Here is a 25,237-nt window from a genome sequence, read left to right on the forward strand (position 1 = left end):
TTTACATGGGAAGTTAAGCCCTGGAATTTGGGGAATTTTTTGCTTAAATTCATTTAAAAAAACAGTGAACCTTTTTTGTGGGATTACACATAAGGCAATTCTAGGTCTTGTGTCATATTTTGGTTAAACTATCCACAATTCAATGGAATTACAACCCTCTGTATGCACAGTCCATTCTTCCATCACATGTACAGCTGATTCTCAAGATCTGGCACACTAATGAGACGCTATTGAGCCCACACTACTACACTGTCTGAGCCAAGGACCACATGCTTTCTGGTAAGTTTTGATTACAGTACTGGGTGGGGTGAATTTATTTTATATGACATACATTATTTTTTTTTGTTAAGTAGTAAATAGTAGCCTACAGTAAAGTGTGTTTTAAATAATTTCTAACTTGTTAACAATTTCTGCTAGTTAGTTTTTGCTACCATGTGTGTTTTAGTATGGTTGAGCCTGCTAACTGAGGAGTGTTAATTCACCTGCTTCCATACATGTTTCATTTAAAAACATTTATCTTACAAAGGAGTTGTTTAATCTAACTGCTTAAATATTTATCTGTACATGGAATTGTGTGTATATATATATATATATATTTATTTTTTTTTACTCAGTGTTTTCAAATCTTTACAGGAAAATGCCACGGGCACTATCTGATGTGTGGAGACATTTCACAGCAGCTAATGTAGAAGGAAAAGCTGTGTACATTTGCAAATACTGTGCCAAATCCTATGTGAAGAATGCAACAAAGATGCAGAATCATCTGGCCAAGTGCATAAAGTTCCCTCAGCGCTCACAACAAGCAACCTCTGACAAAGTCCCTCTACTTCTATTGGAGGTGAAAATGATGAGTCAGACACCTTATCGATAGCAACAGCTCATGGTCCTCCTGGAATCAGAAGTTTCTTTGACTCAATGGAGGAACGTAGTCAGAGAAATGCTGATGAATGTCTTGCTCGAGCTGTGTATGCAACTGGTTCACCTCTGATGTTCACAGGCAATGTGTATTGGAAGAGATTTCTGAATGTTCTTCGCCCAGCATTCACCCCTCCAACCAGACATGCTTTATCTACTCATTTACTGGATGCAGAGTTCAACAGAGTTCAAGTGAAGATCAAGCAAAATCAGAGGAAGCAGATTGTATTGCAATCATCTATGATTGGTGGTCGAATGTTCATGTGCAAGGAATAATTAACTACATCATGTCCACCCCTCAACCAGTATTCTACAAGAGCACAGACACAAGGGACAACAGACACACCGGTCTCTACATTGCAGATGAGCTGAGGGCAGTCATCAATGACCTTGGACCACAGAATGTATTTGCACTGGTGACAGACAATGCTGCGAACATGAAGGCTGCTTGGTCTAAAGTGGAGGAGTCCTACCCTCACATCACACCCATTGGCTGTGCTGCTCATGCATTGAATCTGCTCCTCAAGGACATCATGGCACTGAAAACAATGGATACACTCTACAAGAGAGCCAAGGAAATGGTTAGGTATGTGAAGGCTCATCAAGTTATAGCAGCAATCTACCTCACCAAGCAAAGTGAGAAGAATAAGAGCACCACATTGAAGCTGCCTAGCAACACCTGTTGGGGTGGTGTCGTCGTGTTTGACAGTCTCCTGGAGGGGAAGGAGTCTCTCCAAGAAATGGCCATATCACAGTCTGCCGATATGGACAGCCCCATCAAGAGGATCCTCCTGGATGATGTATTTTGGGAGAGAGTGGTAAGCAGCCTGAAACTCCTGAAACCTATAGCAGTAGCCATTGCACGGATTGAGGGAGATAATGCCATCCTGTCTGATTTTCAGACTCTGCTTGCAGATGTAAGAGAATAAATCCGTCCTGCCCTGCCCACTTCACTATTGCTCCAAGCAGAGGAAACTGCAGTTCTGAAATACATCAAAAAATGTGAAGACTTCTGCCTGAAGCCCATACACGCCGCAGCGTACATGTTGGACCCCAAGTATGCTGGCAAGAGCTTCCTGTCTGGTGCGGAGATCAACAAGGCCTCTGGTGTCATCGATGAGAGTAGTGTTGTGTTGCTGGGAGACACAGACTTCAGTAGTTCCTCTTATGAATCCGGCGTAGAAAGTTATACTTGCATTTGTTAGAGATGAAGTATTGAAGCGAGAGTTTATCTCATCATGGACAACCTTGTTTCTACAGTAATTGGATGCAAATCTCCTTTGCTGAAACATGGTCGTGTCTCATAGGAGACCCAGTGCACATGATTTTAAAGAAGGATGCTGACGAACTGAATTAGAGCGTTCAGTTTTTTAAGATTGACGGGTTTGATTATGTGTTCTACTCTTCCACTGAATCAATGAAATGCTTTGGCTGTGGAAGAGATTTGGTGCGTTATTGTCCAGGGAATGGTAGCAGCTCTCACGCTAAAGCACCACTGAGAAGGGATGAACAGGACTAAACCAGGTTCAGGGGAAGGGAGAAGGTGGGCAGATGTGGTGGGAAAAAGTAGGAAAGGAAAGCAGTTGAGGGGGGGTGATGGAAAATGAAACTGGGAGTTCAAGAGGAGATTGAAACAATGGAAAATGAAGCAGCTGTTTTCAAAGTACCGAGGAGTAAGAGGAAGAATTTAAGGGGTGATGAAGGTTCTAATTCCAAGAGGAAGGTAGAGATGGATTAATCCGTTGAGGATAAACAGGAAGTAGAGATGGATTAATCCGTTGAGGATAAACAGGAAGTAGAGATGGATTAATCCGTTGAGGATAAACAGGAAGTAGAGATTGATTAATCCGTTGAGGATAAACAGGAAGTAGAGATGGATTAATCCGTTGAGGATAAACAGGAAGTAGAGAATGATTAATCCGTTGAGGATAAACAGGAAGTAGAGGTGGGGGAGTTTTCTTCTGGGGACGACAGCGATAGTGAGGCATCTGATGCGTCGCAACAAAATAGTGAGAGAAATGGGATGGAAGGGAGGTATGGGATTGAGAAGGTACAATTTCTGAATTTGACAAAAGGGGAGAAATATATATTTGCAGGATTATAATTTAACAGATTTTTTTTCTCCTGAAAGTGAATTGTTTATTGAATCAGCAAAGTTTCTGATGTCAAAAATAACGGGGGTAGGTTTAACAAGCCCTGAAATCACTCGACTCAAGAAAGTGGTCACGAGAGTGACAAGTGATTTTTAATTTCTGAAGGAAATGAAAGAGTTCAGTTGCAGCCTTCACTCTGTAAAGAAATGTGTTTTCTGTCTCTTGCTGTCATTTTTTTTTTCCAGCCACGAGCAATTTTAAGATTTCTTCTTTAAATGTAAATGATGGTGAGAGACGTTTAAAAACAGAAGCCGTAGTGTATGAGTTAATAAAGGGAAAGGGAAGTGATATGTTTTCTTCAAGAAACGCATAGTAATATGGAACATTAAGTTGTCCAACAGGAGTAGTGTGGAGTGGAGGGGGGGGGGGCAGTGGAGTGGAGGGGGGGGGCAGTGGAGTGGAGGGGGGGGCAGTGGAGTGGAGGGGGGGGGGGGTCAGGGGAGTGGAGGGGGGGCAGTGGAGTGGAGGGGGGGGGGGGCGGGGCAGTGGAGGGGAGGGGGGGCAGTGGAGGGGAGTGGAGGGGGGACAGTGGAGGGCAGTGGAGGGGGGGGCGGGGCAGTGGAGTGGAGGGGGGCGGGGGCGGAGTGGAGGGGGGGCAGTGGAGGGGAGTGGAGTGGAGGAGGGGCAGTGGAGTGGAGGGGGGCAGTGGAGGGGGGGCAGTGGAGTGGAGGGGAGGCAGTGGAGAGGAGTGGAGTGGAGGGGGGGGCAGTGGAGTGGAGGGGGGGCGGGAGTGGAGTGGAGGGGAGGGGGGGCAGTGGAGGGGATTGGAGTGGAGGGGGGGGCAGTGGAGTGGAGGGGGGGGTCATGGGAGTGGAGGGGGGGGGCGGGGAAGTGGAGTGGAGTGGAGGGGGGGCAGTGGAGTGGAGGGGGGGCGGGGCAGTGGAGTGGAGGGGGGGGCAGTGGAGTGGAGGGGGGGCAGTGGAGGGGAGTGGAGTGGAGGGGCAGTGGAGTGGAGGGGGGGCAGTGGAGTGGAGGGAGGGGGGCAGTGGAGTGGAGGGGAGGGGGGGCAGTGGAGGGGAGTGGAGGGGGGGGCAGTGGAGGGGGGGGGCGGGGCAGTGGAGTGGAGGGGGGGCAGTGGAGGGGGGGCGGGGCAGTGGAGTGGAGGGGGGGGCAGTGGAGTGGAGGGGGGGGCAGTGGAGTGGAGGGCAGTGGAGTGGAGGGGGGGCAGTGGAGGGGGGGCAGTGGGGGGCTGTGGAGTGGAGGGGGGGCTGTGGAGTGGAGAGGGGGGCTGTGGAGTGGAGAGGGGGGGCTGTGGAGGGGAGGGGCGGTGGAGTGAGGGGGGGGCAGTGGAGTGTCCTCACTTAAAGTGGGCGTGTGCCTATCCTGTTCTGAAAAAAAGACTTTTGCCTTTGTCATATGAGGTTGAAGAGGTAGTTAAGGGGAGGTTACTGAAAGTTACAGAGAGATCACAAAGAAACTCATATAGACTCCAAGGACTTTTTATTAGATTTTTTTTTTTTTTGAAACGCCTTCTTGACCTGTGATATTTGGCGGAGCCAATATGGAGGCACGAGATGACAATACACATGGGGCCCAAGTGAGCGAGAACACCATCTCTCTGTCCATGTTAGATAGATTGATGCTCAAAACAATAAAATCTCTCAGGTCTGTAAATCAAGTGTGATAAACCCAGTGGGATTTTCTGATCATTGTTTAATGACATAAGAGGAGGTGTACATTAACACGCTGTAAAACCCACGAGTGCATACTTGCATTTTAATATAAATGTTATTGAGTGATGATCACTTCAGGAAATGTTTTTAGTTTTTTTTCTGGGAGAGGTGGAGGTCTGAAGAGGACAGTTTTCTATCTCTTCAACAGCGGTGGGATGGATATAGGAAACATCCAGATTCAACAATTCTGTAATCAATACACCATGAACGTCACCAGAGATATCACCAGATCAATGAACCTCCCTAGAGTCTGAAATAGTGGAACTCCTGACGTTAGTTTAGACCACAGGAGATCGACCTGCTGGGTATCAGAGCACAGGGGGTATTGGCAGACCTGCTGGGTATCAGAGCACAGGGGGTATTGGTGAGAAGTAAGTTTCAGGGAATCTCAGAAATGGATGCCTCATCCACATTTTTTCTTTGGTTTAGAGAAAAAGAATGGACAAATAAGAATTATTAATTGCCTCAAATCAGCTGTTGGACAGGAGCCCAAGTGGAATTAGAAAGAGGACAGTAGAGTTTTATGCTGAGCTCTTTTTGGGCTATGTTGGGAGAGGATTAGTTAGCAGTAGTTAACGATAGTTTAACCGGAGGGTTACTACCGCTAAGCTGCAGAAGGGTTGTCCTCACCCTACTGCCAACAAAAAGGGTGACTCTAGGGAGGTGAAGAACTGGAGGCCGGTGGCTTTTTTGTGCACTGATTATAAGATCCTGTCAAAGGCTTTGTCCAACGGGCTGAGGGAGGTGATGGGGCAAATCATACACAAGGACCAGTCCTACTGTGTTCCCGGCAGGCAGATCGGGGATAACATTTCCCTGATTCTGGATTTTTTTGGGATGTCTCTCGGGCATTTGGGTTTGGATGCTGGTCTAATGTCACTTTGATCAGGAAAAAGGCATTTGACAGAGTTGAACATCAATACTTATGGGACCACTTTGGAGGCGTTTGGTTTCAGCTCTGGTTTTACTGCCATGATCACGGTGATATATGGTGACATTGAACGTGTATTGAAAGTTAACGGTGGCTTGAGTGCTCCTTTTTTTAAAGTGTGTAGAGGTATTAGGCAGGGGTGTTCGTTGTCAGGAATGTTGTATGCCATTTGTTATAGAGCCACTACTAAATAACATTAGAAGGGATGAACCTTTCAGAGGATATTGCTCTTATTGGTCTCTCAGCATATGCTGATGATGTCGTTAGTGAAAATCAAGCGGAGGTGGATATTTTGAGTCTCATGATTGATCGCTTAAAGGGAATATCCTCTCAAAGGTAAATAGGGGGCGAAAAAGATTGTGCTTTACAGATTGGGAAATGGTCTGGAGGGATCATGGCTTTGCCAGGGGGGTTAGAATGGTATAAGGGAGGGTTGATGTATGGGAGTGTACCTAGGGGATGAGGGGACAATGGGGGGGGGGGGGAGAAAAATGGTTGTAATGGTGGAAGTACGTCGTTTGTCCTATAGGGGGTGCCCTATTATTGTTAACAATGTGGGTGCCTCTGCACTGTGGCATCAGTTTTCATGTTAAGAGCCACCGTCTGACTTTCTGGCCAAGATACAGGCAATTACTGTAGATTTATTTGGGGATAAATATCATTGGGTTCCAGAAAGTGTTTTGCATTTGTCAAAAGAGGAGGGGGGGGGGGGACAAGGTCTTGTAGATCTTGCTAGTAGGGCTGCTGCTTTTCCGGGTTTCAATTTATTCAAAGGTTGCTTTATGGACCGGAAAATGTGGTGTGGAGAGGGGTGGCAGGTCTGGTATTACAGAAGGTTGGGGGGATTAGATTTAAAGAAGGCTTTATTTTCAGTTGATAGTAGCCAGATTTGTAGGGATGGAGTACTTCCGTTTTACATAGGCCTTCTTAGGGTTTGGAGTATAATGAAGGTGTTCAGACAAACTAAGGCTGAGTCTCTGTTGCATTGGCTGCTGGAGGAACCTCTGGTGTATTGGGGCAAGACTGGACTGTACAACTGAAGCTCTTCCACATTTCTCCAAGATGCTGCTGAAGGGCGAAAATCATCACCCCAAGGAAGTTAATGGACATGACTGGGCCCACGTTAACGGATGGGTGCCTGAACATTTGGGGGTGACGTCGGAAAGGATTGTCGGACAACTGCTGGGAAGTTGCAAGGAAGGCTCTGTCAGTAGAAGAGTGAATTCTGCTCAAGAGTTACTACAAAAAGGCATCGGATGAAGACGCCCCATTTCCCAGACTAAGGATTCCACCCAATATCCCAGAGTCAGACAGAAAGGCTTTAGTACTGGATTTGAGAGGGATGGAAGAGCTGGGTTTGGATGAGGTGAATGGGAAGGAGTTTTATAGGGGGTGTGTCAAGGTTTTTAAATAAAGATAAATAGAAAAGACACTCTTGGAGGGTAAAACTGGGCCTTGATGACAAGGTAAAGCCAGCATGGAGAGCACTGTACAAGCCACCGTTACAAAAGGGGACTGGTGATATGTAATGGTGGAACAAGCTCCCTCACGACGCCAGGACAGCGGAGTCAATCACCACCTTCCGGAGACACCTGAAACCCCACCTCTTTAAGGAATACCTGGGATAGGATAAAGTAATCCTTCTAACCCCCCCCCCCCCCCCCAAAAAAAAAAAGATATAGATGTACTATTGTAAAGTGGTTGTTCCACTGGATATCATAAGGTGAATGCACCAATTAGTAAGTCGCTGAATGACTTAAATGTAGTGGAGGGTGTTACATGACATAATTTCAGTTAAAAAGCTTTTGTTTCTGTTATTAACTCAGATGTTGGAGATGGATGTCCTTTTTGTAATATAAGAGAAACAATTTTTCACTGTTTTTTAGGGGGTGTGAGAGGAAAAAACCTCTCTTTGAAATACTAGTCTTTTTGTTTACAGCTGTAGGGGAGATTTTCAATAACACTGGTTTTATTTTTGCTATTTCAATACAGTAAACAACAGAAAAGAAAATGTCAACTGTTCCGTTTTATTTTGGGACAAGCTAAAACATAATTTCTTCTGAGTAGGAAGAATAAGATAGACAGGATATGGTAAGGATGTAAGATGTGCTTTTAAAGGATTAGTAAAAGCAACAATAAAAGGGGATTTAGAGTTTTTCTCTGCTGTAAAAGACCTCCCATTGTTTGAGGAGAAGTGGGCTTACGAAGGAGCGGTATGTTTTGTGGAGGGAAACTATTTATTGTTGATGAAATAAGATGGGTTTTTTTTTATTAAAAAAACATGTTTTATATAAGAATTACATGTTTGTTGTTTAATTTCTGAAAAGGCGGTGTGCCATTTTGTGTTAATACTTGAGTATAAAAAAACTAAAACGCTCTCTGTCTGTCTGTCTTTCTCTGTCTCTGTCTGTCTTTCTCTCTCTCTCTGTCTCTCTGTCTTCTGTCTGTCTGTCTGTGTCTGTCTGTCTCTCTGTCTCTGTTTGTCTCTCTGTCTGTCTCTCTGTCTGTCTCTCTGTCTGTCTGTCTCTGACTGTCTGTCTCTGTCTCTCTCTCTCTCTCTGTCTCTCTCTCTCCGTCTGTCTGTCTGTCTGTCTGTCTCTGTCTGTCTCTCGCTCTCTGTCTCTCACGCTGATGTGAGCTAAGCTCTGGTAGTGTTGACCTGTTAGGGGAGCTCACAGCAGGGTCTTAGACGACCCCATACAGAGCGTGCACACACACATGGAGTTGGAGCACAGCTAAGCCCCCAGGAACTTGGTAGGGAGTCCACCCTCGGACGAATAAATGTCAGAAAGGGATGCATCCTCTCTCTCTCTTTCTCTCTCTCCTCCTTTCTTCTTCAGCCTTCCCCTCTCTCTCCTATCTGTGTGAGCGCTGCAGGGGTAAAGATGGCCATGCTGCAACACTTGGAAACACTATCTCTGTTTAGCCTCTTATCTCAGCCCTGTCTAATTCCCACAACTGTTGTGCTGTTCAACTCCTTTACAGTGGAGAGTAGGGAGGTATTTCATCTAGAAACACGCTGTGAATACCCACAATACACCTTCTCCATTCAATTTACATCTGAATTATAACAGGTTATAATTGGCTTTGTCAGGTTATAACTGCTTGTCTGTCAGGTTATAACTGGTTATAACGTCTATGTCAGGTTATAACGTCTATGTCAGGTTATAATGTCAATGTCAGGTTATAACCGGTTATAATGTCTGTCAGGTTATAACCGGTTATAATGTCTGTCAGGTTATAACAGGTTAGAATGTCTTTGGCAGGTTATAACTGGTTATAATGTCTTTGGCAGGTTATAACTGGTTATAATGTCTTTGGCAGGTTATAACTGTGTCCAGTTGATGGCCATCATGGAGCATGCGTACTATGGAAGCTTTGGATACCAGGTCACCAACTTCTTTGCTGCCTCCAGGTAACACACACACACACACAACCTCCAGGTAACACACACACAACCTCCAGGTAACATACGCACAGCCTTAGTCACATACGCACACATGCCACACACACATGTCCCCTGTGTAGCGGCACGAGTCCCCTGTGTAGCGGCACGAGTCCCCTGTGTAGCGGCACGAGTCACGGGTCCCCTGTGTAGCTGGCGGCACGAGTCACGAGTCCCCTGTGTAGCTGGCGGCACGAGTCACGAGTCCCCTGTGTAGCTGGCGGCACGAGTCCCCTGTGTAGCTGGCGGCACGAGTCCCCTGTGTAGCTGGCGGCACGAGTCCCCTGTGCAGCTGGCGGCACGAGTCCCCTGTGCAGCTGGCGGCACGAGTCCCCTGTGCAGCTGGCGGCACGAGTCCCCTGTGCAGCTGGCGGCACGAGTCCCCTGTGCAGCTGGCGGCACGAGTCCCCTGTGCAGCGGGAGGAGAATTGATTTCCTGGTCAAAGCAGGGCTGAGTTCTTTATGCTAGAGCTATAGAACTGTAGAATTAGAAATATATGTTTTGTCTCTCTTTCCTTCCTAAGATGTTTGTTCTGTTCTTCTGCCATTTACTGTAAGTTTGTATTTTATTCTTAATGTTGTTTCATTGTGGAGAAGGAACCTGCTAGTAAGCGTTTTATTGGACTATTCGTACCATGCGTGTCCTGTACACACGACTTTCTGTCTCCATGATCTTAAGATGCTTTCTACAAAACAATATTTTTCTTTACTAATGTTTACCCCTGTCCCCCATCCGTGCCTCCCTCTTCCTCTCCCCCCTCTCCCTCCAGTCGGTTCGGCACCCCTGAGGACCTGAAGAGGTTGGTGGACACCGCCCACTCTTTGGGGATCACCGTCCTATTGGATGTTGTCCATAGCCACGCCTCCAGTAACACGGCTGATGGGCTGAATAAGTTTGACGGGACAGAGTCCTGCTTCTTCCACTCTGGGGCTAGGGGACAACATCCACAGTGGGGCTCACGTCTCTTCAACTACCAGAGGTACGGACACGCACGCACGTACACACTCTTAACACAAAGTCACGTACACACTCTTAACACAAAGTGTGTCCTAACTCAAGCTAACCTTGCTCCAAACCCAGACCATGGCCCCAAACTCACAAAGACGTGTTGGACGGTCAATCATTATAAATAGAACTCTAGTCTGTGTGTTTCTGTGTTCATTATGAATAGAACTCTAGTCTGTGTGTTTCTGTGTTCATTATAAATAGAACTCTAGTCTGTGTTTCTGTGTTCATTATAAATAGAACTCTAGTCTGTGTGTTTCTGTGTTCATTATAAATAGAACTCTAGTCTGTGTTTCTGTGTTCATTATAAATAGAACTCTAGTCTGTGTGTCTCTGTGTTCATTATAAATAGAACTCTAGTCTGTGTGTTTCTGTGTTCATTATAAATAGAACTCTAGTCTGTGTGTTTCTGTGTTCATTATGAATAGAACTCTAGTCTGTGTGTTTCTGTGTTCATTATAAATATAACTCTAGTCTGTGTGTCTCTGTGTTCATTATAAATAGAACTCTAGTCTGTGTGTTTCTGTGTTCATTATAAATAGAACTCTAGTCTGTGTGTTTCTGTGTTCATTATAAATAGAACTCTAGTCTGTGCGTCTCTGTGTTGGACGGTCAATCATTATGAATAGAACTCTAGTCTGTGTGTCTATGTGTTCATTATAAATAGAACTCTAGTCTGTGTGTTTCTGTGTTCATTATAAATAGAACTCTAGTCTGTGCGTCTCTGTGTTGGACGGTCAATCATTATGAATAGAACTCTAGTCTGTGCGTCTCTGTGTTGGACGGTCAATCATTATGAATAGAACTCTAGTCTGTGTGTCTCTGTGTTGGACGGTCAATCATTATAAATAGAACTCTAGTCTGTGTGTCTCTGTGTTCATTATAAATAGAACTCTAGTCTGTGAGTTTCTGTGTTCATTATAAATAGAACTCTAGTCTGTGCGTCTCTGTGTTGGACGGTCAATCATTATAAATAGAACTCTAGTCTGTGTGTTTCTGTGTTCATGATAAATAGAACTCTAGTCTGTGTTTCTGTGTTCATTATAAATAGAACTCTAGTCTGTGTTTCTGTGTTCATTATAAATAGAACTCTAGTCTGTGTGTTTCTGTGTTCATTATAAATAGAACTCTAGTCTGTGTGTTTCTGTGTTCATTATAAATAGAACTCTAGTCTGTGCGTCTCTGTGTTCATTATAAATAGAACTCTAGTCTGTGCGTCTCTGTGTTGGACGGTCAATCATTATGAATAGAACTCTAGTCTGTGCGTCTCTGTGTTGGACGGTCAATCATTATGAATAGAACTCTAGTCTGTGCGTCTCTGTGTTGGAAGGTCAATCATTATGAATAGAACTCTAGTCTGTGCGTCTCTGTGTTGGACGGTCAATCATTATAAATAGAACTCTAGTCTGTGCGTCTCTGTGTTGGACGGTCAATCATTATGAATAGAACTCTAGTCTGTGCGTCTCTGTGTTGGACGGTCAATCATTATAAATAGAACTCTAGTCTGTGTGTTTCTGTGTTCATTATGAATAGAACTCTAGTCTGTGCGTCTCTGTGTTGGACGGTCAATCATTTAACCCTAAAGGCACCAACGCAGGTACATTTTGACCCCCAAGTGGTCCAACATTTTTTGATCCATCAGAAATGTTAGGACTTTGTTAAGAAACTACTTATGAAGTGGCAACCACTATACCTAAACAAATGTTTAAAAAATAATATATATATATATATATATGTAATACATATTTAGCTTCTACCAAGTTGAGTCTTTTTTATCTTTCAGATGCCACTGGAACTGAGTTGAGCCCCATATCAATTATATTCCCATACCGGAGCCCCATATCAATTATATTCCCATACCGGAGCCCGTATCAATTATATTCCCATACCGTATCAATTATATTCCCATACCGTATCAATTATATTCCCATACCGTATCAATTATATTCCCATACCGGAGCCCGTATCAATTATATTCCCATACCGGAGCCCCGTATCAATTATATTCCCATACCGGAGCCCGTATCAATTATATTCCCATACCGTATCAATTATATTCCCATACCGTATCAATTATATTCCCATACCGGAGCCCGTATCAATTATATTCCCATACCGTATCAATTATATTCCCATACCGTATCAATTATATTCCCATACCGGAGCCCATATCAATTATATTCCCATACCGGAGCACCGTATCAATTATATTCCCATACCGTATCAATTATATTCCCGTACCGTATCAATTATATTCCCATACCGGAGCCCCGTATCAATTATATTCCCATACCGTATCAATTATATTCCCATACCGTATCAATTATATTCCCATACCGGAGCCCATATCAATTATATTCCCATACCGGAGCCCCGTATCAATTATATTCCCATACCGTATCAATTATATTCCCATACCGTGTCAATTATATTCCCGTACCGTATCAATTATATTCCCATACCGGAGCCCCGTATCAATTATATTCCCATACCGTATCAATTATATTCCCATACCGTATCAATTATATTCCCATACCGTATCAATTATATTCCCATACCGTATCAATTATATTCCCATACCGTATCAATTATATTCCCATACCGTATCAATTATATTCCCATACCAGAGCCCCGTATCAATTATATTCCCATACCGGAGCCCCGTATCAATTATATTCCCATACCGGAGCCCGTATCAATTATATTCCCATACCGTATCAATTATATTCCCATACCGTATCAATTATATTCCCATACCGGAGCCCATATCAATTATATTCCCATACCGGAGCCCGTATCAATTATATTCCCCTACCGTATCAATTATATTCCCATACCGGAGCCCCGTATCAATTATATTCCCATACCGTATCAATTATATTCCCATACCGTATCAATTATATTCCCATACCGGAGCCCCGTATCAATTATATTCCCATACCGGAGCCCGTATCAATTATATTCCCATACCCGGAGCCCGTATCAATTATATTCCCATACCCGGAGCCCGTATCAATTATATTCCCATACCGGAGCCCGTATCAATTATATTCCCATACCGGAGCCCGTATCAATTATATTCCCATACCGGAGCCCGTATCAATTATATTCCCATACCGTATCAATTATATTCCCATACCGTATCAATTATATTCCCATACCGTATCAATTATATTCCCATACCGGAGCCCATATCAATTATATTCCCATACCGGAGCCCATATCAATTATATTCCCATACCGTTTCAATTATATTCCCATACCGGACATACAGGACAGTGCGAAAGAGTCTGGTAGTCCAATCAACACTGTTCTCTATGAGGAGACCGCATTAAACATTTCAATGCACATCCAAGCTTTGAGAGAGAAGAAAATACAATCACTAAAATATTTGCATCTTTGACCTGTGTTGTTTTATTATAAGTTGTACTGGTACGTCATATTAGCTAAATCGCTAATATCTCAGCCTCAAGAATATCACAGAAACACAACACTTTTGAATTAATAATTGTTCCTAACACGTGCCTATGAATGAAATGAATCAAAACTATCGGTGGGAGAGAAAAAAAAACATGAAAACTTTTGAAACATCAAATTTGACTAAATGTGTGAAAGAAGGTGCAGATGGAAGTCACTATTGGACAGACTATTTTGGCCCACGTTTGTAATATGTGTAAATAAATCAACCATGTTGGCGGGTTTTTTTTAGGGTTAAGTATGTAAATCCCTGTTTGTTCCAAACGATGTGTCTGGACCATTAGATCCACAACAATCCCCCAGACAGACACACACACACACACGCACACACATACATCTGAACCATTCATTACCACACAACAATCCCCCAGACAGACACACACACACACATCTGAACCATTCATTACCACACAACAATCCCCCAGACAGACACACACACACATACATCTGAACCATTCATTACCACACAACAATCCCCCAGACAGACACACACACACACACACGCACACACATACATCTGAACCATTCATTACCACACAACAATCCCCCAGACAGACACACACACACACATCTGAACCATTCATTACCACACAACAATCCCCCAGACAGACACACACACACACATCTGAACCATTCATTACCACACAACAATCCCCCAGACAGACACACACACACACATCTGAACCATTCATTACCACACAACAATCCCCCAGACAGACACACACACATCTTCTGAACCATTCGTTTCCACACAACAATCACCCAGTCGCTGGGTTTCAAACGCTTTATGTATTCTGATGTTTTATCTCTGTGTGTATTTATTTATGCTGCTATTTAGCTTAATATTTATTTATTCACTTATCTGGAGCCGTTTTGATTGAATTAATTGGCGTTTCCTTTCTCTGTTTGAAGCCTTTGTTATTGTTTTCCTTTTGGCTGTTTGTCTAGGACCAATTATGGGTGGATACACTCGCGTGTGTGTGTGTGTGTGTGTGTGTGTGTGTGTGTGTGTGTGTGTGTGTGTGTGTGTGTGTGTGTGTGTGTGTGTGCGCGCGCGCGTGGTTTATTAGGCTTTGTGGCTCTAATGTATTGATTTCTCTTTGAGGTCTTTCATCCTTCACGTGTGTGTGTGTGTGTGTGTGTGTGTGTGTGTGTGTGTGTGTGTGTGTGTGTGTGCGCGAGCGCACCAGGCTCATTTAAAGTGTCCTCCTCAGTCGACAAAGCTTCAGACAGCAGAAAGACGCCTTCTTTCTCTTTCAATTACTCTCACATTCTCTGTTCCTCTGTCCTCCACTCTTCTTCTCTCTCACATTCTCTTTGTTCCTCTGTCCCGCTCTTCTTCTCTCTCACATTCTCTTTGTTCCTCTGTCCTCCACTCTTCTTCTCTCTCACGTTCTCTCTGTTCCTCTGTCCTCCACTCTTCTTCTCTCTCACGTTCTCTCTGTTCCTCTGTCCTCCACTCTTCTTCTCTCTCACTTTCTCTCTGTTCCTCTGTCCTCCACTCTTCTTCTCTCTCATGTTCTCTGTTCCTCTGTCCCGCTCTTCTCTGTTCCTCTGTCCTCCACTCTTCTTCTCTCTCACGTTCTCTCTGTTCCTCTGTCCTCCACTCTTCTTCTCTCTCACGTTCTCTCTGTTCCTCTGTCCTCCGCTCTTCTTCTCTCTCACATTCTCTGTTCCTCTGTCCTCCGCTCTTCTTCTCTCTCACGTTCTCTCTGTTCCTCTGTCCTCCACTCTTCTTCTCTCTCACTTTCTCTCTGTTCCTCTGTCCTCCACTCTTCTTCTCTCTCATGTTCTCTGTTCCTCTGTCCCGCTCTTCTCTGTTCCTCTGTCCTCCACTCTTCTTCTCTCTCACGTTCTCTCTGTTCCTCTGTCCTCCACTCTTCTTCTCTCTCACTTTCTCTCTGTTCCTCTGTCCTCCACTCTTCTTCTCTCTCATGTTCTCTGTTCCTCTGTCCCGCTCTTCTCTGTTCCTCTGTCCTCCACTCTTCTTCTCTCTCACTTTCTCTCTGTTCCTCTGTCCTCCGCTCTTCTTCTCTCTCACATTCTCTGTTCCTCTGTCCTCCGCTCTTCTTCTCTCTCACGTTCTCTTTGTTCCTCTGTCCTCCGCTCTTCTCTCTCACGTTCTTCCTCATTTGTCTTTCTCGATCTGTCAGTCACTATACCTGTTTTCTCTGACCTAATCTCTGTGTCCTCTCTTTCACCATCTGTGTATATCTTCTGTTCTCAGTCAGTCACTCACCCTCTCTCTTAATCCTTCTCTCACATGTCAAACCATGTGGTTTTGGGAACACTTCATGTGTCGAAGTTTCACGTGCGGATATTTTTCACATGATATTTCACAGGTGATGCTCTGCAAACCAAAATGAGTCGTTAGGATGTCACCTGATCCGTCACGCTGTCGAAATGCTTTCTACTGTGACATATCCGACACTTTCACGGCCACATTGTGTTTTATTTATACAGTGATTTATTATTGAACTTGTTCTAACCTGGGATTTGAACTCACAACCTGTTGGTTCACGGCGTTCTGATCTTCCTGCTACGTCACCATGTCTGTGTCAATGACTGATTTCACCTGTATTCTTACACGCATGGTGTTTGCAACGCCAGGGTTGTGGGTTCGATTCCTACGGGGGGACCAGTACGGAGAAGAAAAAAAATGTATGAAATGTATGCCTTCACTACTGTAAGTCGCTCTGGATAAGAGCGTCTGCTAAAATGACTAAAATGTCAAATGTACACTATGCACTTCAAATTACACTCAATCTATTATCTTTGTGATTCAGGAGTAACAATAAACAGAATAATATTAGAGAACTATACAGAAAACCCTCAAATTACTGAAATCAGTCCATAAAATCAATGACGACAGAAAAGTCAGATTAACGTGTATCTAAAATAGTGGTGGAGATTGCACTCTTTTGTCAAGTCCGGCGACGCACAGACAGACACGTGAGGTCAGTTGTTCACATGTATTCACCTCCGCGTGTGAATGGTCGAATTTGCAGTTTTATTTTCACATATTGTCACGTTAGTTTCATGTTATATCACATGTTATAACGTTACATCCCCGTGTCGTCACATTTATGCGTGTCTAGTTTCATGTTATATCACATGTTGCGTTTACATGTTGTCATGTGAAATTCATGTGGGTTTTTTTCCATCACACACACACACACACACACACACACACACACACACACACACACACACACACACACACACACACACACAGCAAAAGCTCTTGGTACACCACTGGGTAATTACACTTTCACAGAAAGAAGAAGAAAAGCGAGAGGAAATGAACAACTACTAAACTCACTGTGGTTGACGTGTTACGGGCGTATCGATTATAGTTAGATAATGGACGATAGTTAGATAATGGACGATAGTTAGATAATGGACGATAGTTAGATAATGGACTATAGTTAGATAATGGACTATAGTTAGATAATGGACGATAGTTAGATAATGGACGATAGTTAGATAATGGACGGGTTGGCATAGTTAGATAATGGACTATAGTTAGATAATGGACTATAGTTAGATAATGGACGATAGTTAGATAATGGACGATAGTTAGATAATGGACGATAGTTAGATAATGGACGATAGTTAGATAATGGACGATAGTTAGATAATGGACGATAGTTAGATAATGGACTATAGTTAGATAATGGACGATAGTTAGATAATGGACGATAGTTAGATAATGGACGATAGTTAGATAATGGACGATAGTTAGATAATGGACGATAGTTAGATAATGGACGATAGTTAGATAATGGACGATAGTTAGATAATGGACGATAGTTAGATAATGGACGATAGTTAGATAATGGACGATAGTTAGATAATGGACGATAGTTAGATAATGGACGATAGTTAGATAATGGACGATAGTTAGATAATGGACGATAGTTAGATAATGGACGATAGTTAGATAATGGACGATAGTAAGATAATGGACGATAGTTAGATAATGGACGATAGTTAGATAATGGACGATAGTTAGATAATGGACGATAGTTAGATAATGGACGATAGTTAGATAATGGACGATAGTTAGATAATGGATTATAGTTAGATAATGGACTATAGCAGAGTGGCTAGTCGGATAATGGACTATGGCAGAGAGGCTAGTTGGATAATGGACTATGGCAGAGAGGCTAGTTGGATAATGGACTATGGCAGAGTGGCTAGTTGGATAATGGACTATGGCAGAGAGGCTAGTTGGATAATGGACTATGGCAGAGAGGCTAGTTGGATAATGGACTATGGCAGAGAGGCTAGTTGGATAATGGACTGTAGCAGAGAGGCTAGTTGGATAATGGACTATAGCAGAGTGGCTAGTTGGATAATGGACTATAGCAGAGAGGCTAGTTGGATAATGGACTATAGCAGACAGGCTAGTTGGATAATGGACTATAGCAGAGAGGCTAGTTGGATAATGCACTATAGCAGAGTGGCTAGTTGGGTAATGGACTATAGCAGAGAGGCTAGTTGGATAATGGAATATGGCAGAGAGGCTAGTTGGATAATGGACTATGGCAGAGAGGCTAGTTGGATAATGGACTATGGCAGAGAGGCTAGTTGGATAATGGACTATGGCAGAGAGGCTAGTTGTATAATGGACTATAGCAGAGAGGCTAGTTGGATAATGGAATATGGCAGAGAGGCTAGTTGGATAATGGACTATAGCAGAGAGGCTAGTTGGATAATGGACTATAGCAGAGAGGCTAGTTGGCTAGTTGGATAATGGACTATGGCAGAGAGGCTAGTTGGATAATGGACTATAGCAGAGAGGCTAGTTGGATAATGGACTGTAGCAGAGAGGCTAGTTGGATAATGGACTATAGCAGAGTGGCTAGTTGGATAATGGACTATAGCAGAGTGGCTAGTTGGATAATGGACTATGGCAGAGTGGCTAGTTGGATAATGGACTATGGCAGAGTGGCTAGTTGGATAATGGACTATGGCAGAGTGGCTAGTTGGATAATGGACTATGGCAGAGTGGCTCGTTGGATAATGGACTATGGCAGAGAGGCTAGTTGGATAATGGACTATGGCAGAGAGGCTAGTTGGCTAGTTGGATAATGGACTATGGCAGAGAGGCTAGTTGGATAATGGACTATGGCAGAGTGGGCTAGTTGGATAATGGACTATGGCAGAGAGGCTAGTTGGATAATGGACTATGGCAGAGTGGCTAGTTGGATAATGGACTATGGCAGAGAGGCTAGTTGGATAATGGACTATGGCAGAGTGGCTAGTTGGATAATGGACTATAGCAGAGAGGCTAGTTGGATAATGGACTGTAGCAGAGAGGCTAGTTGGATAATGGACTATAGCAGAGTGGCTAGTTGGATAATGGACTATAGCAGAGAGGCTAGTTGGATAATGGACTATAGCAGAGAGGCTAGTTGGCTAGTTGGATAATGGACTATAGCAGAGAGGCTAGTTGGCTAGTTGGATAATGGACTATGGCAGAGAGGCTAGTTGGATAATGGACTATGGCAGAGTGGCTAGTTGGATAATGGACTATGGCAGAGAGGCTAGTTGGATAATGGACTATGGCAGAGTGGCTAGTTGGATAATGGACTATAGCAGAGAGGCTAGTTGGATAATGGACTATAGCAGAGTGGCTAGTTGGATAATGGACTATAGCAGAGAGGCTAGTTGGATAATGGACTATAGCAGAGAGGCTAGTTGGATAATGGACTATAGCAGAGAGGCTAGTTGGATAATGCACTATAGCAGAGTGGCTAGTTGGGTAATGGACTATAGCAGAGAGGCTAGTTGGATAATGGAATATGGCAGAGAGGCTAGTTGGATAGTGGACTATGGCAGAGAGGCTAGTTGGATAATGGACTATGGCAGAGAGGCTAGTTGGATAATGGACTATGGCAGAGAGGCTAGTTGGATAATGGACTATAGCAGAGAGGCTAGTTGGATAATGGAATATGGCAGAGAGGCTAGTTGGATAATGGACTATAGCAGAGAGGCTAGTTGGATAATGGAATATGGCAGAGAGGCTAGTTGGATAATGGACTATAGCAGAGAGGCTAGTTGGATAATGGACTATGGCAGAGAGGCTAGTTGGATAATGGAATATGGCAGAGAGGCTAGTTGGATAATGGACTATAGCAGAGAGGCTAGTTGGATAATGGAATATGGCAGAGAGGCTAGTTGGATAATGGACTATAGCAGAGAGGCTAGTTGGATAATGGACTATGGCAGAGAGGCTAGTTGGCTAGTTGGATAATGGACTATGGCAGAGAGGCTAGTTGGCTAGTTGGATAATGGACTATAGCAGAGTGGCTTGTTGGATAATGGACTCTGCATGCAGAATTCTGCAAAAAATATCCTCTGTGTACAACGTAAAACACCAAATAATGCATGCAGAGCAGAATTAGGCCGATACCCGCTAATTATCAAAATCCAGAAAGGAGACGTTAAATTCTACAACCACCTAAAAGGAAGCGATTCCCAAACCTTCCATAACAAAGTCATCACCTACAGAGAGATGAACCTGGAGAAGAGTCCCCTAAGCAAGCTGGTCCTGGGGCTCTGTTCACAAACAGACCCCACAGAGCCCAGGACAGCAACACAATTAGACCCAACCACATCATGAGAAAACTAAAAGATAATTACTTGACACATTGGAAAGAATTAAAACAAAGAAACAGAGCAAACTAGAATGCTATTTGGCCCTAAACAGAGAGTACACAGTGGCAGAATACCTGACCACTGTGACTGACACAAACTTAAGGAAAGCTTTGACTATGTACAGACTCAGTGAGCATAGCCTTGCTATTGAGAAAGATCGCCGTAGGCAGAACTGGCTCTCAAGAGAAGACAGCCTATGTGCACACTGCCCACAAAATGAGGTGGAAACTGAGCTGCACTTCCTAACCTCCTACCAAATGTATGACCATATTAGAGACACATATTTCCCTCAGATTACACAGATCCACAAAGAATTCAAAAACTCCCATATCTACTGGGTGAAATACCACAGTGTGCCATCACAGCAGTAGGATTTGTGACCTGTTGCCACAAGAAAAGGGCAACCAGTGAAGAACAAACACCATTGTAAATACAACCCATATTTATGTTTATTTAATTTCCCTTTTGTACTTTAACTATTTGCGCATCGTTACAACACCGTATATAGAAATAATATGACATTTGAAATGTCTTTATTCTTTTGGAACTTCTGTGAGTGTAATGTTTACTGTTCATTTTTATTTATTTTACTTTTGTTTATTATCTACTTCACTTGCTTTGTCAATGGTAACATATGTTTCCCCATGCCCATAAAGCCCCTTTAAATTGATAAAGGAGAAGAGACAGAGACCGAGGGAGATGAAGAGAGGTTATTCTAGGTCACAGTAGTGTATCCAGTAGTGTATCCAGTCACATCCTGCAGCCTTGCTCTGTGTCAGCTAGCTAATTAACACACTGGTGTCAATTCTTATTCTCCTCCGCTCCCCCCCCCCCTCCGCTTCCCCTAGCTGGATGAATGAAAAGCCATCCTCTCTCTCTCTCGCTCTCTCTCTCTCTCCTGTGTAATTTCTCTGTGGGTATGGGTGGAGAGCTGTCTAGGGGCTGATGGCTTCATCACAGACAGACTGACTGGGCAGCGGGGGAGGGAGGGAGGAAGGGAGGGAGGGATAGAGCCATCCATCACTGACTTTGACCTTACTCCTATCCCTCTCTCCTCTACGTAGAAAAGATGAGATCTGTCTTTTACTAATTAACGGAACCGACTGTAGATGCCATCCTCTCATCCTACCATCCTTCCATCTCTCTTCTTCTCTCTTTTTCACTCTCCGTATTCTTTCCTCCTCTATCCTTCACGCTCCATATTCTTTCCCCCTCTATCCTTCACGCTCCATATTCTTTTCCCCTCTATCCTTCACTCTCCTTATTCTTCCCTCTATTTCTCTTGCATCTTCCTCCCTCTCTTTCCTTCCTCTCTCTTTTGTCCTAGATGTTCGTTGATTGGTGAAAGCCTCCAGTCCTTTTTTAATTAGACTTTAATTTTCCCCCTTTTCTCTCCTTCCCTCCTCCCTCTCTCCTAGTCTCCCCCCTTTCACCTCTTCCTTCTCCCTCTCTCCTAGTCTCCCCCCTTTCACCTCTTCCTTCTCCCTCTCTCCTAGTCTCCCCCCTTTCACCTCTTCCTTCTCCCTCTCTCCTAGTCTCCCCCCTTTCACCTCTTCCTTCTCCCTCTCTCCTAGTCTCCCCCCTTTCACCTCTTCCTTCTCCCTCTCTCCTAGTCTCCCCCCTTTCACCTCTTCCTTCTCCCTCTCTCCTAGTCTCCCCCCTTTCACCTCTTCCTTCTCCCTCTCTCCTAGTCTCCCCCCTTTCACCTCTTCCTTCTCCCTCTCTCCTAGTCTCCCCCCTTTCACCTCTTCCTTCTCCTTCATCTCCTCTTTTCTTTTAGTTTGTTCTGTAAAACCAATTCATTCATGTTTTATTCACTGTGGTAGCTATCTGTTGGTGTGCTGTGTAACCTAGATTTACATGTTGCTGCTGTGAGATTATTAAAGATACTCTCTGAAGAGAGGGAGGGTTTCAGATGTTTTCAGAAGATGGACAGGGACTCTGCTGTCCTAGCTTCAGATGCCAGGATAGAGAAGAGATTTGACTGCACTAGGTGTGACGGCCAAGAGACCAGAGTTGGCAGAACGGAGTGCTCAGGTTGGGGTGTAGGGTTGGAGGATAGCCTGAAGATAGGGAGGGGCAGCTCCTCTTGCTGCTCTGTAGATAAGCACCATGGTCTTGTAGTGGATGTGAGCTTTGACTGGAAGCCAGTGGAGTGTGTGGAGGAGCAAGGTGACATGGGAGAACTTTGTAAGGTTGAACCCCAGGTGGGTTGCAGGGTTCTGGATCAGTTGCAGGGGTTTGATGGCACAAGCAGGGAGCCCAGCCAACAGAGAGTTGCAGTAGTCCAGACGGGAGATGACCTGTGTGAAGGAAGGTCATACTACCCCCACAGGAGGCCCTCGTCGCCCCCCCCCCCCCCCCCGCGACACCACCTTTCTCCGAGGACGTTCCCCTCTCCAAAGCACCCCCACTCCCCCCTGCTTTTCTAGGCAATGACGCTCCTCGCTGCACCATGCACCTGGAAAAACACGACCCTCCCCCTCTCAAGATGGCCGTCGTTGGGAGTTCCATTGTAAAAGATGTTGATGGAGCAAAGACATTGTACTTCCCTGGTGTGTGACATCACTCAGGACATTTACGGGTCGTTCTAGACCCAGAGCTGCACACGGTGGTTGTAGATGCTGGTACAAGTGACATGAAGCTGCGGCAATGAGACGGGACTTGGAATACCTGAGAGACAGACTATTGGCTAAGGGCAAGTGGATTGTTTTTCCTGAAACCTATCCCAAAACACGGTCCTGGAATTGATCTCTTCTTCCGGGCTATTTGTACGGGTCTCTTGGATGAAATCAGGACTCTGCTCTGAAAAAAAGCGTTGGATTTTTATTGACTCTGCTTTCGATCAGTTTTGGGAGCGACCACAGTTTGTAAATAGGGGACTTCCTGAATAGGAGCTTGGATGCTGAGTGCTGACATTGAAGAGGTGTAATACCGTAGTGTCCCGGGATCAGAGCACGACGGTATGATTATATGAAATTCTGGATACTGCCTAAACCCGTCTGATCTGAAATCCCTTTTTTTTTTTTTATGTTATTCTAATTCTTGCTTCTCAAACTAACGCAGACATTTTGATTTATTACTGACACCTGGTTTTAAAAAAAAAAAGTCCGACCCTGAAAAATGGATTCTTGGACGTCATTCTGACAAACGTACCTTTTTGCTAACGATTTTTGGAATCAGTTCCAAAATGTATTCCATTTGGATTCCCTGGTGCCGCTAGGGAAGCTTAAAACGCTGAGGATAAATGAGTTCACTGAGGTGTGCAATTGTTTTAATTGACTTTTAATGATGCCTGTGATGTTTCATGTTCTAATGTAATGTACCTGTAGTGGTTTCTTGTATTTTGTCCTCGGGGCACCATCGAAAATGAGACCCCTGTCATCCCCATAACGTTTTGATATGCAACTTTAATTAAGAGAGGCACATAAAGCCTGTTTATGCGTGTTAGTAGTATTATATAGCATGTTAGTAGTATTATATAGCATGTTAGTAGTATTATATATCATGTTAGTAGTATTATATAGCATGTTAGTAGTATTATATATCATGTTAGTAGTATTATATATCATGTTAGTAGTATTATATAGCATGTTAGTAGTATTATATAGCATGTAAGTAGTAGTATTATATAGCATGTTAGTAGTATTATATAGCATGTAAGTAGTAGTATTATATAGCATGTAAGTAGTAGTATTATATAGCATGTAAGTAGTAGTATTATATAGCATGTAAGTAGTAGTATTATATAGCATGTAAGTAGTAGTATTATATAGCATGTAAGTAGTAGTATTATATAGCATATTAGTAGTATTATATAGCATGTTAGTAGTATTATATAGCATGTAAGTAGTAGTATTATATAGCATGTAAGTAATAGTATTATATAGCATGTAAGTAGTAGTATTATATAGCATGTAAGTAGTAGTATTATATAGCATGTAAGTAGTAGTATTATATAGCATGTAAGTAGTAGTATTATATAGCATGTTAGTAGTAGTATTATATAGCATGTTAGTAGTAGTATTATATAGCATGTTAGTAGTAGTATTATATAGCAAGTTAGTAGTAGTATTATATAGCATGGTAGTATTATATAGCATGGTGGTAGTAGTAGTATTATATAGCACGGTAGTAGTAGCAGTATTATATAGCACGTTAGTAGTAGTAGTATTATATAGCACGTTAGTAGTAGTATTATATAGCACGTTAGTAGTAGTATTATATAGCACGTTAGTAGTAGTATTATATAGCACGTTAGTAGTAGTATTATATAGCACGTTAGTAGTAGTATTATATAGCACGTTAGTAGTAGTATTATATAGCATGTTAGTAGTAGTATTATATAGCATGTTAGTAGTAGTATTATATAGCATGTTAGTAGTAGTATTATATAGCATGTTAGTAGTAGTATTATATAGCGTGTTAGTAGTAGTATTATATAGCGTGTTAGTAGTAGTATTATATAGCGTGTTAGTAGTAGTATTATATAGCGTGTTAGTAGTAGTATTATATAGCGTGTTAGTAGTAGTATTATATAGCGTGTTAGTAGTAGTATTATATAGCGTGTTAGTAGTAGTAATATATAGCGTGTTAGTAGTAGTAATATATAGCGTGTTAGTAGTAGTATTATATAGCACGCTAGTAGTAGTATTATATAGCACGCTAGTAGTAGTATTATATAGCACGTTAGTAGTAGTATTATATAGCACGCTAGTAGTAGTATTATATAGCACGTTAGTAGTAGTATTATATAGCACGTTAGTAGTAGTATTATATTTACATTTACATTTAAGTCATTTAGCAGACGCTCTTATCCAGAGCGACTTACAAATTGGTGGATTCACCTTATGATATCCAGTGGAACAACCACTTTACAATAGTGCATCTAAATATTTTAAGGGGGGGGGGGGGTTAGAAGGATTACTTTATCCTATCCTAGGTATTCCTTAAAGAGGTGGGGTTTCAGGT

At 43.2% G+C, this 25,237-nt stretch overlaps 1 protein-coding gene across 1 annotated transcript in view; it reads left to right on the top strand.

Annotated features, from left to right (window-relative positions):
- Window positions 1-25,237, top strand: part of gbe1a (glucan (1,4-alpha-), branching enzyme 1a) — a 148,024-nt gene that overhangs the window by 58,598 nt on the left and 64,189 nt on the right. The window contains exons 6-7 of the mRNA XM_014129886.3: window positions 8,997-9,087; window positions 9,888-10,097. Of these exons, the coding sequence (XP_013985361.3) occupies window positions 8,997-9,087; window positions 9,888-10,097 (301 nt within the window). The remainder of the gene's footprint in view (window positions 1-8,996; window positions 9,088-9,887; window positions 10,098-25,237) is intronic.

The sequence above is a fragment of the Salmo salar genome, chromosome 11, assembly GCF_965601325.2.
Source record: "Salmo salar chromosome 11, fSalSal1, whole genome shotgun sequence".
Classification (NCBI taxonomy): Eukaryota; Metazoa; Chordata; class Actinopteri; order Salmoniformes; family Salmonidae; genus Salmo; species Salmo salar.